The sequence below is a fragment of the Brassica napus genome, chromosome A2 (assembly GCF_020379485.1).
Source record: "Brassica napus cultivar Da-Ae chromosome A2, Da-Ae, whole genome shotgun sequence".
NCBI lineage: Eukaryota > Viridiplantae > Streptophyta > Magnoliopsida > Brassicales > Brassicaceae > Brassica > Brassica napus.
The window spans coordinates 17,972,200-17,989,858 of NC_063435.1; the positions used below are offsets into that span (position 1 = coordinate 17,972,200).

At 36.8% G+C, this 17,659-nt stretch overlaps 3 protein-coding genes across 3 annotated transcripts; 1 reads left to right on the forward strand and 2 right to left on the reverse strand.

Moving 5' to 3' along the window:
• Positions 1-2,779: 2,779 nt before the first annotated feature.
• On the reverse strand, positions 2,780-5,427 carry LOC106427609 (E3 ubiquitin-protein ligase WAV3). Its single transcript, XM_013868325.3, has 2 exons — positions 4,836-5,427; positions 2,780-4,735 (listed from the first exon to the last, which is right to left on the reverse strand). The coding sequence occupies exons 1-2, from the start codon at positions 5,190-5,192 to the stop codon at positions 2,906-2,908; spliced, it is 2,187 nt and encodes a 728-aa protein (XP_013723779.2). The 5' UTR covers positions 5,193-5,427; the 3' UTR covers positions 2,780-2,905.
• A 997-nt stretch (positions 5,428-6,424) lies between these two features.
• Positions 6,425-9,324, forward strand: LOC106427589. Its single transcript, XM_013868309.2, has 5 exons — positions 6,425-7,153; positions 7,279-7,464; positions 7,637-7,936; positions 8,029-8,268; positions 8,692-9,324. The coding sequence occupies exons 1-5, from the start codon at positions 6,425-6,427 to the stop codon at positions 9,322-9,324; spliced, it is 2,088 nt and encodes a 695-aa protein (XP_013723763.2).
• Positions 9,325-9,836: 512 nt separating this feature from the next.
• Positions 9,837-10,642, reverse strand: LOC106427591. The gene is made up of 2 exons (XM_013868310.2): positions 10,625-10,642; positions 9,837-10,535 (listed from the first exon to the last, which is right to left on the reverse strand). Exons 1-2 carry the CDS (start codon positions 10,640-10,642, stop codon positions 9,837-9,839), a joined length of 717 nt encoding a protein of 238 aa, XP_013723764.2.
• Between the last annotated feature and the right edge of the window lie 7,017 nt (positions 10,643-17,659).

The following is a 17,659-nucleotide window of genomic DNA, read 5'->3' on the forward strand; positions in this document are numbered from 1 at the left end:
TTTTAGTTATATTAATTCATTATAATTATTTTCTTTTTTGATTATGTATGAATGGAAAAAAAATAAGCTTTCTCTTCAGTTACTTTCTTATTCTTTGAATTTATTTTTAATGAAACATGAAAACCAATATTTTAATAATATTCTTATATATAGTACTTTTATAAATATTTTCTATTTATTCAGAAGTTATATTATTGGGTGTTATTTTGTTAATTTTTCTGTTAATTATTACTGTATATACAAATTAGTGTTACATATTGCGTTTCTTAGAAAATAGAATACTTATTAAAATATTTAGAGGTTATTAAATGTTGTTTTAATGAATTTAGATCAAATAATTGTGAAAATTTGATAAAATCTTAAAATAGCTACGATGATGGTACATGTCTGGTAGAAGTATTTTAAATTTTTGTTTGGCAACATAAATAACAGTTAAAAAAATAGTGTTGTTTGGAAACATGGATAACAGTAAGTTAAAAATAAAAAAAATGGGCTTATGATATTATAAAAATTGGAAGTCCATTACATTATAATAAAGAGTAATGAGTTTATGTTACTTGATATACATATTCAAATCAAAATAATAATTTAAAATTAATTTATATCAAAAATTTATTTAAAAATATACATATATTCAAAATTTGATTTTTACTATCATATTTTCCAATAACCATTATAAACAATTTTTGAATATATATATGAAAAATACAATACAAAACTCAATTTCAAACACCAACTTAAATTATGGTTTGTATATTTCACATTGAAATTAAAAATATAATATATGTGATTATTTATATGATTGTACGTATAAAATATTATTAATTATAAGAAAACTTATTTAATGGTACGTATAAAATATGTATAAAATACGATTAATTATATGATAACACATATTTTTGTAACCAATGATGACACATATAGGATATATAATAGTGATAAGGGGCGGGCGTTCGGGTTTGTTTTTGGGTATGTTTGGGATTTCGTGTTCGGTTCAGATCTTTGAGGATTCGGTTCGGATTTGGATAATCAATTTAAATTGGTTTGGTTTAAATATTTGGATAGAGAGTTAATAATTATTTAAGTATTTTTGGAGTTTTGAGTATATTTTAACTATTTTATATATTTACGTTTAATTATTTGTATATATTTTCAAGTATTTAAATGAATTTAAAAGTATCATATATATTCTGGATGTTTTTATATATATTAAATCTAAAAATAATTAATATATATAAGTATAAAATCTATTTTGGATACCCATATTACTTCGGTTCGGATCGGATTAGGTTTTAGTTCTTCAAATACTAAAATTTTGAATAATTCGGATATTTAATCAATTTCGGTTCGGGTTTGATATTACTTATTCGGATTGGGATTGGTTTGATTCTTCGAATTCAAGTTTTTTTTCAACCTTAAATAGTGACATAAAAAACAGATAGCATCATATTTTTTATAAAATATATCCGCGCGGGTCAAATTCTAGTGTTAGATTAAAAATGAAAATAAAAATTGTTGATGTAATTAAAAATAAAAAAATTAATGAGTTCTTCTTAGATTATCAACAATGGTTTTCACTTTCAACACCCTCCACATCATCTTCTCTCCCTTCTACCAACTAATTCAACACCTACTCATTTTTTTATATTCTACAATGGTTTGTTGAAAAAATTCAACACCTTTCTCTATAAATTTTTTTCCTTCACAATTTTGGTTCCTTATATTTTTTATTACTTATTGAAACTTATTAATTAAAATTAAATTGCAACAGTTAAGAATTAGAAGTATTTATTAAAACTAAATAACAATAGTCTTCACAATTTTGGTTTCTTATATGTTTTTTTTATTACTTATTGAAACTTATTGATTAAAATTAAATTGCAACAGTTAAGAATTAGACTTATTGATTAAAACTAAATAACAACAGTCAATAGTTGGAATTCATTTAATTAGAAGAAGAAAAAATATAAAGGCAAGAGTTTAATGGAGTCTAATAGAAAATTTATAGTACAAATAGATGAACTTTTTTTATGTTTCCAAATCAAATGAAACGAGTCTCTATTTATAGAGTTTGAAAAATTATAAATTTTGATGTAAAAATAAATTTTAGAAAATAAAAAACTTATGAAATAATTTATCTCAAATAATTCAGATGAAAAAAACAAATCAAAATTTTTTATGGCCAATAATTTAATGACAAGTAGTCATTGAGGGCTCCATTTTATGGATTCAACTTTGTTGAATTCTTTTAACCATGTTTAATACACCTAAGATACCTGTTCTTAAAATTGGCCGTCTGGGTGCTACGCGTCACTCTTCCGTCCCGATTTATGCCAAATCGATTTAAAAAATCGGATATCCGATTTTCTCCGCCTAAACCACCTAAATGACCGCCAAACCGCATAGGCGGCCACCTAATCTATTTATTTTATTATTATTTTATTTTTATTTTATTTTTGATAAAAAATTTATTTATTTATTTGATCTAAAATTTTATAAATATCCTTTATACTCATAATTTTGATGAAATTACACTATATTAAGTTTATATATTCTATTTGTGTTTTATACAATCTTAAACATGAAAATGTATTAATACTATATATAATTAAAAATTAACATGTCTTATAACATAATAAACAATCTAAAAATTCCATCCTATATAATTTCCGATTAATCCTCGATTTTCTCTTTAGGCATTAAGTCTAATTCGATCGCCCGACTAGCGCGTTCCCGAATAGAACATAGGATTCAATTTGTTTACCAGTAAACCATTGTATTCTTTTAACTATTGAATTTTTTTATTCAGTAAGCCAAAAATAGTCTTAGAGATAAAGATGATAAAGATGCTCTTGGCATTCGGACTAGTACACATTTCTCACAGTAAAAATAAAAGAAACTTAAATTAAAATCTAGCATTTTCGAAGCCGTGCAAGTCGCTCTTCTTCATCATAGCCACCTTAGCAAACTTCTCAGCTGCTCTCCATGCCGACGCGGGAGTCAACGGCTCACCGTTTTCGTCCACTAAAATCATCGTTGTGTCTCTTTCGCTTCCTCTCCGCTGTTGAATATGTTGTTGTTGGGGCTGACTCTCATATTCCATCAGCTGTTGCCTCCTCCACTGAACTTCCACCAACTCTGCCTCTACTACCTTGGTATAGTCCGCTGCCTCCGCCATTCTTGATTGCCCAAGCAAAGCATGCGCTGACGTTAACAAGTGGTGTGCGCTTGTGCATTCCCCATACTCTACCAGCCTTCGAGACTCGGCAACTGCCCGTGTCATTATGAAAAGGCACCTCAAGCGTTCGATACTGGGAGAAGATGATCTTACGGCTTGGGGAACGCGGAGTGATTGGTCACGTCCGTATACAACTTCCTGCGTCGAAGGGTCCTTATAGAGACCTCTAACTGATAGAACTTGGTGGACCATGCTTGCCGTTGATGGGATCCTAAGCTCCATTAAAACCTCTCTTTCTTCGCCTGCGTATAGGTCCCCGAGCCGGACTGATCCAGAACCAGAGCTCACCAAAGTGGGTTGTCCATTGCATAAATAAATGGCTGCGATTTCACATGGTCCAGATCCTGATCCAACTCGAAATTGGATCCTTAGATCTTGAACCACCACGCTAAGAAATCCTCCTAGGCATTTCGCGAAAGCCTCTTCGACAGGAGCATGGCTGCACCCACCACTCTCTCCAAAGCCATATTCAGTAACAGGGATCTCTATGTGAGCAAAGCGTGTTAACCCCACATGGGTTATTGTGGACCGTTGATTTGTGTTGGCTCTACTGGAAATTGGCTGACCGTCCTTTAGGAGTACGATGCTAGCAATTGGGTTTCTCTCCCTACGATCCTCCAGCACTCTTGCCGCTTTTTCCAAACCATCACTTATCTTAGAACTTTGACAGCAAAGGAGCCCATCCACCACCACTCCAGCGGAGCGTTTTCCATTCTCTGTCATTCTCTTAAGTGGGAGGAGTCTCTTCGAGGAAGCAGAGACAATAGAGAGCCGATCAGCAGAGCTGAGCGAGGAAATCACAACCCGCATGGCTCGTTTGACCATCTGGAGTTTTGCACCGTTCATGGTTCCACCTACATCAACTACAACAACCAGATCCACCGGCGCACGTTGAGACGGATCTAAAAGCCTGCGCCCTCTTGTACCTAGAGGCGGTGGTGCCTTCACTCGCAGAGCCACTGCACGGGTCTCGTAACCACACCCAACAGACACAACGGCAGATTCAGGTAACAAGCTCACCTGCACATTTCCAAAATCTCGACCCGTGGCCGGGATCTCATGAGATTTGACGGCAAAGGAAGGGCTAGGGTCTACCACGAATCCCTTGAACTGAGCCACATCAGTCTCCTCTTCACATCTGCAATTCTCATTGGCTTCAGGTATGGTGACAAACCGTGGCGAAAGCAAAGGCTCGTCATCATCGTAATTGTGAGACTGCTTTGGCATGGGCTTTGCTATAGGAGAAGTTGCGACGGCGACAACACGCTTCTCCTCAATGGAAACGGCGTTTTCCAAGGGAGGTTCAATTCCATTCCCATGAAGAGTAAGAAGAGAAGCGTCTTTCCAAAGGGAGTTACAAACAGGGCAAACAAGCTTGCCGTGTTTGCTGACGTAATCGGTGACACAAGGGAAATGAAACACATGCGAACACTCTGCCGTATATTTTGCCGTCCCTTGCCCTGTTTTCACGCTGTTCAAACAAATTCCACAATTACTCTGCAAAAAAAATTGTAATCATCAGAAACAAAGTATTTATTTTATTTGATATCTCTTTTTTTTTAAAGTTGTAACCCATTTTCTTCCATCTGTTTCTTACTCGGAATTTGAAGCTGTTGCGGAACAGAGAAAGCTTTAACCGAGGAGACGAAGGGTTTGACCTGGCCTTCAAAGATAGTCTGGGGCTCTTTGTTGCCGATCTTGGTGTCGGGATTTGCTCCGCGGTGGGAACAGGATTCTCGGCATCCGTTGTCCGACAGCCCAGGCTTGGACTATAATTTGTACGGGGAGTCGACGAATTACTTCCTCCGGAGAGAAAAGCGAGCTTCACGCAGCTTCTTGGGCTAGGGTTGGAGTTGAGAGTGTAGCCCGCTTGTTGCTTGTCAAGATCTGGGGCCACCGCGTCACTCTTTCTAGAGGCGGTGGTGCAAAAGGCTCGCCGCCATCCCGTACCCATTTATCTTCGAGTTGTTTTTTTAATGAACCAGAAAAGAAGAGTAACAAGATTAAGTTGAAAGATTTTGCAGACAAGAAGCCAAAGGAAAACGTTGACAGTTTCGTATTTTTTGGCTGTTTATTTCGGTCTTTATTGTTGTTATAATTATCTTTCCATCACAGAATGGGAGATCTGCGAAGTTTAATATTAGATCCTTTTAAAATGGTATTCTTTCTCGTCTTGATCCAAGTCTAACTCTCTCTCCTCTGCTACGATTTGTCTGAAGGGCCGATATATTAGCATAAAATATTTACAGTACATTTATTTATTTTTTTCAACGGATAGAACATTTAGTTTCTTGCGATTTCTTGTTGTTGACGTGAATGTCGAAAAAGCTTTGTTTTCTCAAGATTTGAAGTTGTTTAAAAAAAAAAGCTCGTTCTCTTTTACGTTATCTTGATAAAAAAATAGAGAAATTACCTAGACTAACTCACATTCATCTAAAAATTACAAGAAAAATTCATATTAAATATAAATTACTAGACTAAAATGAGATTTTAAAAAATTTACTAAAAGCACATTAGTAACTTGGTTAAAAAATTTACTAAAAGCACAGTCCACATTAGTAACTTGGTTAACTACAAAATTGCCACATAAATAAATTAAAAAATTTGAAAATATATGTTAAATTTGAAAAAAAATCGAAAAAATAGAAATACAAACCAACCACGACTCGTTCCTCTCTCTCTTTCTCTCTCTCGCTCTCTCACGACGACATCGAGACATGACATAAACATTCTCCGATCAAGAGTCACTGTCGTCCCTATCCCACCCTGACAACATCTCCTACGTCATAGCTGCCGTCGACAGCTCCTCTGTCACAGTCGTTCGTTACCTCCTCTTCAAGTCACCATCTTCTTTCTTTTGTGTAAACCTAAATCCCAATTTCAACTATAAGTGCTAAATCAATCCAATTCCCAGTAGTTATTACATTTCTTGAACATATATTATTTGATTGAGATGTTTAATTTCGAAAGCCCTAAATCCTAATTTCAACATTCTTTCCCTTTCAAATCTCGAGACTTTTTTTCTGTAATTAAAGTTTGGTTATGACAGTTGATCGGAGATTGTTCCTAGAGAAGAAAGTAACTTGTTAAGTGCTTTATTTTTCAGGTACGATTTCTTCTTCAGGTATGAGAAAGTATCCTCGTCGTCTGTATGAGGTTGGGAAAACCCCAGTTCAGAATAGGAGCATGAATCATAGTTGTTATCTCTCCAACATTCAAACTGTGAGAGAAGAACTTGGGGAAGATGTTTGGTCTGAGTTGAGGGAATCAACTATTGGAGTGATTGTGAAGCTGAAAGAGCTGCATTATATTTGGTATGCGAAAGTTGTTCACCATTTCCTTGCCAATCAATTAGCAACTGAGAGCAGTCATGAGATTTGGTCTTTGATAGATGATTTTATGCCATTGTGTTTCTCTTTGTATGAGTTTGGAGATAATACAGGTCTGAATTGTGATCCTTTCGACAAGCATGACGTTCGGGATGTGGATCATCAAGAGTTTTGGCTCGAGATGAACGTTCCGACATCAGATGGACCTATATTGCTTGAGTTACAAGCCATATTCCCGATTTGCAGAAACTGGCCTCGAGAGAAGCGAGTGATGATTGGTTTGTTGTGTCTGCTATCCATTGGCATTTTTGGCATTTCAAGCAACATCAGAATTCCTTTGCATTGTGCTAAAAGGGTGATGGACACTGCAGCTTTCCAGCGATATCTATGGTGTCGTGTTGGATTTAGAAGCCTTGTTGAGTCCATTAAAGTACTCACATATGAAGCAAAGAAAAGTTACACACTTCACGGCTGTGTTCATGCGCTCTTAATATGGATTTATGAGTTTGTCCCTGGTTTAGGAAAAATATATGGGAATCGGATTGAGGGAGCTGATGTTCCTCTTCTGTCATGGGGGAGGAATCTCGTACGCATATAAACTTCTTAGATTTTTGTGCCCAAGAAAAGAGAAAGTATCCAAAGGTATAAACACAAGTAGTATTTCTTCCATTTAAATTTTGTGTTTTTCTAATCTTGTATATTACTTTGCAGGTTCGTGTAAGGCATATGATTATGAAGCCAGTGGAGGATATATATCGGAAGTGGGACAATGATAAAATCTATACTGATCTGGACAACATGATAAAAGACATCCTTAATGGTCAGCTAAATGAGAAGTTTTTGGATGCAATGCCAACTACCAAATGCGAGAAGAGAAAATATGGTGTTGCTGCATCTGTTGTTCCAAACTAGAGCCCTTCTACTAAGCGAAGAAAAGACAATGAACCTGCTGATGGAGGTGAAGCATCTGATATCGTGTGTACAAAGCGTTCTTGTATTTAGTAATAGAAGAATGTTTTTATTTTTATTTTGTTAATGACATGGTTTTGTTTTGTCTATGCATATGAAGGTTTCAGCTCACAACATTGCCATAAATGGGTTAGCTGAGTTGCTTAAAATTCTCACTGCCAGAGTAGAAGGCATCAATGTTAGTGTAGCTGACAAGGTTACTAAAGCATTAGATGCTACTATTGACTGTAAGGTGGAAGCTAGACTGCGAGTATATGATTCTGACTTACGGAAGCAGATTGCAAAATTGGAGGCACAAATAAATGATAGTAAAAACAACGCTAGTGTGAACATTGCTCCTGATGTCACCACCTCCAAGGCGTATGAGGATGAGGATGATGGTACTTGTAGCAATGACTTGGTACAATTCTTTATCATTTGTTATTGTAATTTTTAAAAAAAATATTTTTTTACTAATTCTCACCGTCTATTACTTAATCATGGATTGTTTAGAAGAAAATCAATTCACAAGATGGATTGCCAGTTGATTGTGTTGTGAAGAAGGAGAAAAAAGATAAAAAGATGATGGATAGCACACAGAATCTTACGAACAAGGAGGTGATAAAGACTGAGAAGAAAGCTGGAATTGCACTAAGAAGATTGAAGCAAGAGAAGGCCTTTGCGATCCCACAACTAAATGATGAATCCATATCGTCAAAAGATTTGGAAAATCATCTACAGTGGGAGAAGAGTGTAAAATGTAGGGCGGTGTTGGAAGCACTTGCTTCAAATTTGAAGGAGCCTACACGCAGACGCAAGCCTCAGTTGACAAAGACTCGAAGGAACCTTATGACCAATTAGCTAAGGCGGAGGCAGAGAAACTGCAGAAAGTTTTGGACTTCATCAAGTCTGATTTGTAAGTTTCCTCTTGTACATCCTTTCTTCTTATTTCGATATAGTCTACTAATTTATTTTTCTTCTTTGTACGGAAGCAAAGGAGCCTTGTGTTGGAGATGATAGTGCTGGATTTTTATTGAAGTTAATGATCCCTAGGGATGATTGGCCAACAAAAAACTATGGCTGGTTGCATGACTTCGTAAGTGTAATTTCTGATTTTTCATGACAACAATATTAAACTATGGCTGGTTGTTGTACGTGAATTGTTTCATATCTTAGCACATTGCAGCAGCAATGCTTATGTTTCACAGACTGTCCAGGCAAGAACAATCTCTGTATTCCTCTTCTCGAATTGCATTTCTGTCTCACTGGTTTGTGAACTCATGGGTGAACGACTACAAGAACTGGGACCAGAACATGACTGAGTTGTCAGAAATGTACATCAAGGCTTATAATGGAGAACACCCGACTTATTTTGTCACAAGTAATAAGTGGAATGCTGACGTCCACGATCTTTTCCTCTGCCACCATGTTAACGGAGATCACTGGGTTCCTCTACGCATCGATCTGCAGAAGGCGAAAATTCATGTCTATGATAGTATTTGCATACATGTGAGTGATAAGGAGATGAAAGAGGCTTGTCGGCCTTTCATGAGAATGATATCCGCATTGCTTAACAAAATGATGCCTGCTAAAACGACAAAGAAAAGTGAAAAACAGTTCGCTTATATTAGGCACAAGAAGATCCCCCAAAATGAAGACCCGGGAGATTGCGGTGTGTACTCTTTGATGTACATCGAATCTCTAGCTCTTGGACGTAACTTTGATGGCTTGAATGATCAGATTATAACACCATTGCGATCAAAGTTGGCGGCATATATCTATGAGGAGGTGACTAAGACAATCGAATAAATTAGTTTTTTGTTTTGTTTTTTCGGTTACTGAATGACGGATGTATAACTTGCTGGTTTTTGGCTTTAGACAGATGTATAACTTGCTGGTTCTTTCCTTTAGACGGATGTATAACTTGATGGTTTTTTGGCTTTAGACGGATGTATAACTTGTTCTTTTTTTGCTTATGAATGATGGATGTATAATAGTTTGGTTTATGCATTGATGAATGTATAATCACTTGTGACTGATGAATGTCGATAACTTGAACCTTTAATAGATTAGCAATAGGTATACGGCCCTGAAAATGGTAAAGTTTTTAGATTAGAAAACAGTCTATCGAAATACAAAACTTGATTATACATATATTACCTCCAAAAAATTCTCCACACCACGAGTCAGAGAAGTTTTCATCAACACAGCATCATGTTTTCTTGTTGCAAACCAACGTGTCATCATTAATCGGATAGACTCTAAAAGGCGAACAATTGGCAAGCTTCTCACATTTGACAAAGCTCTGTTTATGGATTCAGCTATGTTATTGTAAGGCTGTTATATCTATCACCTCTAAAATGCGCTCGAGCCCACTTACACACATCAGCAAGTTCCAAATATGCACGTAAATCTGGATTTAACCCTTTAATCGTCTCGAAGCTTGCTTCAAAGTCAGCTAACCTAAAAGAGTACACAGCTTTTTTGACCAAACCAAACAGATCACGTCCTCTGTACCGTAACAAGATGTTCTTATATAAGTGGTACGTGCAAATTCCCGTGCTAGCCAATGGATAGACCATTGAAATTGTCTTCCTTATTGACTTGTGCCTGTCAGAAATTAATGCCAATCCTTCATCATCGGGTATCACACGGCTGAGTTGACGAAAGAACCATGTCCATGATTCATCATTCTCTGTGTCAACCACAGCAAATGTTATCGGAAATATCTGAAAATTACCATCCTGTGATGTTGCAATGAGAAGCGTTCCTTTGTATTTTCCTTGCAAGAAAGTACCAACAACCACCACAACCTTTCTCATAAATGGGATGACAGTAATGCTAGCGCTGAATGCAAGGAATAAGTACTTAAATCTATTGTTTGCATCAACTTCCAGTCGAGCTAAAGTCCCAGGATTTTCCATTCTAATCTTGTGCAGGTAAGAAGGTAACTCCTCATATCCATTCTCTACGAGATCTCTAGCAACTATAAGTGTACGATGAGATTTCCAGTAATCCATCTGCGATATACAATAAACAGCAACCAAGTTAAAAACAAGTAAAGTCAGATAAGACATTAGATTCAATGTAAGAAACGTAGTCAACAAACCTTGATTCCGAAGTTCATGTTCATAGGATTTTCAACATGACGTGGCAAAAGAGTTCGATCAACCCCACCAATATAGTCTTTGTACAAGAGGCCAAAAATTTCAGGAGTGGCTTGTCGAGAACGAGACGAACGCTCTGTTACTGAGCAGGAAAGTTCATCTACATATACTCGGATTGTGGACCTTGAAGATTCACCTATCGTGTAGCTCTAAGCTTCCACGTACATCCTGTTAACCAACATTTTACAAACCACAGCGTACGGGTAGATTTATCCACATCAAAATCGAATTTGTGGACAACTGAACAGATTTTCAGACGTGTCGCCAATGCATCTTTTGATTCAAAAGTCTGCCCCACTTCCAGTTTGAAAGAGCTCAAGTCGAACCTATTATGCTTACAATCTCCTTTTTGTGTCTTCAGGACTGTGGCATAACTCATCTTTGTAGGAGATCCCTGAATCTCTTGTACTTGGTCTGGCGGAAACCCATATGAGGTAAAGTTTTCGTCATCAGAGTTGCTCGATCAGAATCGTTGCAGTAATCAAATCAATCATTGTCTTCATCCGTATCTTCATCCTCTGCCGACAATGGATCATCTTTTTGCAGGGTTTCTTCTGGTTCTTTGCTAGCTTCTTCAACCTCTTTTTTCTTCAGTTTAAACTCTACACAAAGTCTAACGTTTTCGACTTTGTGAAGACACAAAAATCCATGAAATTGCCTATCGTTTCTTACTTTCACAGGAGGGGTATTGAGGTTTTCCTTGACCAGGTTACGTTTTGGCAAAACGTACGTTAGCTCCAACTCGTGTTCTGCGAAATCAACTTCGTAATCCTCATATATAATTTTCACAAAATCTTCATATCTAGTTTCCTCGGTAGCTGCAAGTAATTAACTACCTTGATCATTATACACTTCAAATAACCACTTTTTTTTTTTTTCAAATTTCCACTTTCCACAGACGAGAATGATGTGATCCATGTTTCTCTAAGCAATAAGGATTGCAACAAGTGATTAAACTACCATGAAAAGAAACAACTTGAAAAGGAAGAAAAGAGGGATGGAAAAGATGACGACAACTACAAATGTTTTCCTAATTCTGAGTTTAATTAACCTAAGAAATAAACCAGATTCGGAATTATTAGTAAACTGGGTCGAAATTGGTGTACATAAATCCAGATTTTCGTTAATAAATCTGCCGCAACATAAATAAAAAGTATGCCACCACAAAAACAAAAAGTCTACCACTACATAAAAAAAAGTCTGTCAACCATTTTAAATCGGATATATAAATCTGCCTAAAGAAAATAACTCGAACAAAAAAAATAAATCGATCCAGAAGAAAATAAGTTGAGCACATAAATCTACCATTTAGAACAAATCTGATACCTTATTCGCTAGAGATATTCTTAAAAATCTGTTTTCTAATCAAATCTGACAATTAAATCTGTCGTGTGAACAAATCTGACGTTTTCTAAAAAAATTGCCACCACTTTAACGGTAGTTTTTTTTTTCTATACAGATTTTATAAACAGACTTATTAGTCGATAGATTTATTTTTTTTTTAAAACAAATCTGCCGTCGATTAAATAATAAGGGTATTTTAGTAATATTTTTTTGTTATAACTATGTGTAAGGATAATTTCGACTAGAAAAATATTTTAATAATTTTTGGAAAATATGAGTCATTCTAGCAATAACACAATTAATTTGTGTCATTTTAATAAACTTCCCAAAATAATAAAGTCACCATGAGCAAACTAGTGGGATTCCGGAATAAACTCAAAAATAGAATTCACTTGTGCATTTAGAACTGGAAATTCGGGTTAATCAAACCAGACCTATTATTTTTATTTATTAATTATCAGTTAGTTTGATTCATTACTAATTTATCTAAACTACCAAAAAATTACAATGTGGTTTGGTTTGGTTTGGTTACCAATTTATTTAGATATTTTATATTCACTCATATTAAAAAATATTGGGTTTTTCAAATGATTTGTTGCAAATGCTATACCAGCTTGGCATGTGGTAGAACATTAGACCATAATAAAGAGAATTAAAAATTCAGTATTAGAAACCTATATAAATCGCAATCACCACGTTCCCACGAACTTCTTCACTCATATCCGTTATGTTCAAAAAAAATATTATAAAAGCACATGATTTCAACAGCCCATATGAGAAGAGATCGCAACAGTTTTCAGTATTCCCAGGCTGAAGATTCTTTTCCCAAACGTAGCCAATAATTAAAGAGGTAACTACAGTATTAAGTATGATTAGACGAAAGTTGAATGATTACCAACCACGACAACTCATTAATTGTTTTAGCAAAAAGACAACTCATTAATTGTTTTATATATTACTATATGATCCAATTTCTCTCACCACATGATGCATTATATCTAGAATGATGCTGAAACAAATAATATGACATCCCAAAACCAAATTCCAAAGTTTTTTTTAAGGGCGTCCGTTTAAGCTGCAGTCTTTTTTTTTTTTTTTGACAACATAAAAGGCAAGAGCCTATAAGACCGCCGGTTCAGATAGCCAAACCGGAGGTAGAGAGTCGACATATAGCATAGCTGAAAGAGAACTCTTTGCACCACGTGCAAGCTTGTCCGCCATTGTATTTTGTGCCCTTGAGATATGTCTGATCATGAAGTTGGGGAAGAAAGTCTTACTGCGGCAGAATTCTTCCATGTGTGTAGCAAACGCCGACCATTCATCGGGTGAGGACACCATCTTCACCAGCTGAGAACAATCCGTCACAAATACTACGTCTGAGAAACGCAGGGTCTTCATGCACTCCATCGCCCAAATCAGTGCTTCACATTCAGCATGTAAAGGTGAAAGGTTACGTCGAAGGTTCATTGCACCCATCATTACGTCCTCCGAGTTCATCTTCTGGCAATACCAGCCCTGGCCTGTAAAAGCATCTTGTTCTCTCCACGCCCCATCAATATAGCAAACGCGAGAGGACCCCATTGTCTGCCAGCTCATATCTGGCGGAGTAAACCCGTGATTCTCTTGTACCAATATTTGGGCCTCAGCCCAAAGTGATCCTTCCACTTCTGCTCTACGCAGAATTTCTTGAGGACTTGCAGTCCTATTATTATGACTTTTGTCATTCCTATTCTTCCATATATACCACATAATCCATGGAAAATACTCCGAATCAACATCTTTTGGAAGTCTCCAAAAAAGATGATCCAAACTAGTAAAAACAGAAGAAGATGAAAAAATTCCGGGAGGAGAAGGGATTCGAGATAAAGCCCATGTTTGAAGTGCTGGTGGGCATTCAAACATAACGTGATAGATGGATTCCTCTTCTGCCCCACAAATACCACACCGGAGATCACACTCTATACCACGAGCCTTCATATTTTTTGAAACAGGCAGTGTTCCAGATAAAGTTTGCCAAATAAAATGTCTTAGTTTCGGTGGGCATTTGAGTTTCCATGAATGCGCCAAAAGGGGTTTAACATTAGGTCCATAATTTAACACTCTTGGGCCTCGATCCGGGTATAATGATTCTGTCCTAAACCCTGATTTAACCGAGTATTTACCGGAGTCCGTAAACATCCAGCCGTATGAATCTGGCTTTTGCGTTCTACTAACTGCTATACCTCGAATGATCTTCACATCATCTGGATGAAAATATACATTCAGTAGATCCTCATTCCAGGAAGAATCAATGGGATTTATCAAATCTCCCACCATAAGCGACCGATTTAAAATTTGAGATTGAGTTTTTGGTATTGCTGACCTCGGGCGAGGAGCAGGGATCCAGGGGTCATTCCATACGGATATCGATTGCCCTGTCCCTACTCTTTTGATTAGCCCTTTTTTAACCAGAGGTCGAGCTGAGCAGATGCTTCTCCATCCATAAGAAGAGGAGTAAGATCTGTGATCATCCAAAGGATGAGTATTCCGAAAATAACGACCTTTAAAAACCTTCGAGAATAAACATTCCGGTTTATCTATCAGTCGCCATAATTGCTTAGCCAACAAAGCCGTATTAAAATCATGCAAATCCCTAAAGCTCAAGCCCCCATTGTCTTTATGGATGCAGACTTTATCCCAGGATAACCAATGAATACCTTTTTTATTATTCCCACTGCTCCACCATAAATGAGCTAAGGTACTCGTAATTTTTCTGGTAACCCCTTTGGGAAGCCTGTAGCAGGACATCACAAAAGTTGGCATGGGTGAGGCCGCTGATTTTATTAAGACCTCTTTACCCCTTTTGTAAGAAATCGAACGGTCTAACTATTCACTTTATTGTGAACCCTCTCATTTAAATAACCAAATATCTGTATTTTTGAACCTCCAAGACTCTCCGGAATCCCCAAATAGTTCCCCATTCCCCCCAGAGTTGTAATACCTAAGAGATTATGGATGTCCGTTCTACGATCTGCAGGAACTTTATGCCTAAATTGAATCGATGATTTAGAAAAATTAATTTGTTGTCCTGACACCTTTTCATAATCTCTAAGTAATTTTAGTATAACACTACATTCCTCCACCGTCGCCTTGCAAAAGAATAAACTATCGTCCGCAAATAAAAGGTGAGAAATTGGTGGACTTGCACGCGCTATTTTTAGCCCTGTTAAACATTTTAACCTCTCTTCTTTCTTAATATTAGCGAAAAGAGCTTCTGTACAGAGGATAAATAAATATGGAGATAACGGATCCCCTTGCCTCAAACCTCTCTCTGGAACTATAAACCCTTTTGGTTGTCCATTTAAAAGAACCTTATAACTAACTGATGATATACACTGCATCATCAAAGTCACCCATTCCATAGAAAACCCCATTTTCAGTAAAAGGCGTTGTAAAAACGACCACTCAACCCTATCATACGCTTTACTCATATCCGTTTTGATAGCTAAAAATTTTCCTTTACACGAATTATTAGTTCGTAGCCCATAAAACATTTCCTGCGCAATGAGAATATTATCCGAAATTAACCTCCCAGAAACAAATGCCGATTGCGTCTCTGAAATAAGATTTGGTAGCAGACCTTTCAACCTTTGACATAACACCTTTGAGATAATTTTATACCCAACATTACACAAACTTTCAGTCATTCGATTTGGTCTCACTGTCTTTGGGATAAGACAGATATTCGTTAAATTCAGCCGTCCATCAAAACTTCCTGTTCGCAGAAAATCGTTGACCATATTAACCACGTCCCTCTTTATTATCGACCAAGACTGTTGGTAAAAAAGCGCAGTCATTCCGTCAGGACCTGGTGCTTTTTCCGGCTTCATCATAAATAAAGCCTCTTTTCCCTCTTCTTCTGTGGCAGCTGCCATTAGCCGAAGATTTTGGGCCTCCGTCACTGATGTTGGTACTTCCTCCAGAAAAATATCAAAATCTGTTGGCACAGTAGTCCGAAACAAATCTGTGAAATATTTAACCGCCACTTCTTCCACTTCAGACTCTGTGTTCACCCAATTTCCTTCCTCATTATGGAGTCCTATAATCCTATTCTGAATACGCCTTCGTTTTGTCAAAGCATGATAAAATTTTGTATTTCTATCCCCACATGTATGCCATTTAGTCCTAGATTTTTGTTCCCAATATTGTTCCTCATCACGATACGCATCCTGCAATTTCCGAGAAACCTCTAGGACCTCTTCATTGGTTTTAGTAAAATCATTTTGAATTTCCTCAAGAACCTGCTGGAGTGAATCGATTTTCTCTTTCCCATATAGAGGATTCTGTTTCCTCCAGGCCGAGATCTCATGTCTACACCAATGAATCCTATCCACAATTCCACTCCCATCCCTAGCACGGCGAGAGTTCCATCCTCGTGTAATTGAATCCATAAGCCCCTCTTCCCCTATCCATCTCTTATCAAAACGAAAAGATTTCCTAAATTTAACGACTTTATCATCAATCATAGCAACTATCGGGCGATGGTCTGAAGCTACCATACGTAAATACTCGACGTAAGAGTATGGAAACAGATTATGCCAATCATTATTTCCAAGTGCCCGATCGAGACGACATTTAACCACCTGTTGGTATCTCCGACCACTCCATGATAAAGTGTTACCCACACTTGGAAATTCCATAAGGCCACAATTATCTATCATATTATTAAAATCTACAAATGTATCTGCATGCCGAAGGGTACCTCCTTCTTTTTCATGGTTACCTCTAATCTCATTTAAATCTCCAATAATAAACCACGGTTCCGAACGGGCGATACCTATTCTTGTTAGTCTCTCCCAGACTGGTGCCCTTAAGTTTTGATTTGGTTCACCATACACGAATGACAAGAAAATTCGTTTTCCTTTATATTCCGTTTCAATATCTATAAGTCGATTACTAGACGAGATAACCGTGACCTTATAACTAGAGTCATAATACAACGCTAGACCTCCACTTCTCCCCTGGGGATCAACCGTATGGAGATGGGTGAACCCAAAATGAAATTGAAAGGATTGGACAAACTCAAAGTTTTGTTTTGTCTCTGACAAAAACAAAAAAGATGGTCTGTGCTTATAATATATTTCTCGTAAATAACTGATAGTCCAACTAGTACCGAGACCTCGACAATTCCAACTTAAAATCTTCATCTGCTAAATACTTCCCGTGACACTACTACAAAAAAACTACCACTAAAAAAACTCTATCACCTGGAAACCTCACAGTGACATCAGTCCATATGCTCACCGTACAAAAAAGAAAACCATCAAGCCAAATTGACCATATAACATCATATAACATCAGACCATATGCTCTCCGACACAACCAAACAAAAATAAACTGTCGACACAAACATATAACAATATAGAGATAAACTGAAACCTTCCCATACAAAGGATCAAAATAAACACCTGACATGAGAATAAACCTCATCACACCAAACTTCACCTCCACCTCCGAAGTCTCCGCATAGACCATTTTAGAGTCAAACCCATACCATATACAAAGAGCAGAAAAACCATTAAGAGCCATATAACCAAAAAAGGAAACATTCCACCCCTGTTGATTCAATTCATCAACGCCCCCGACACCCCTCC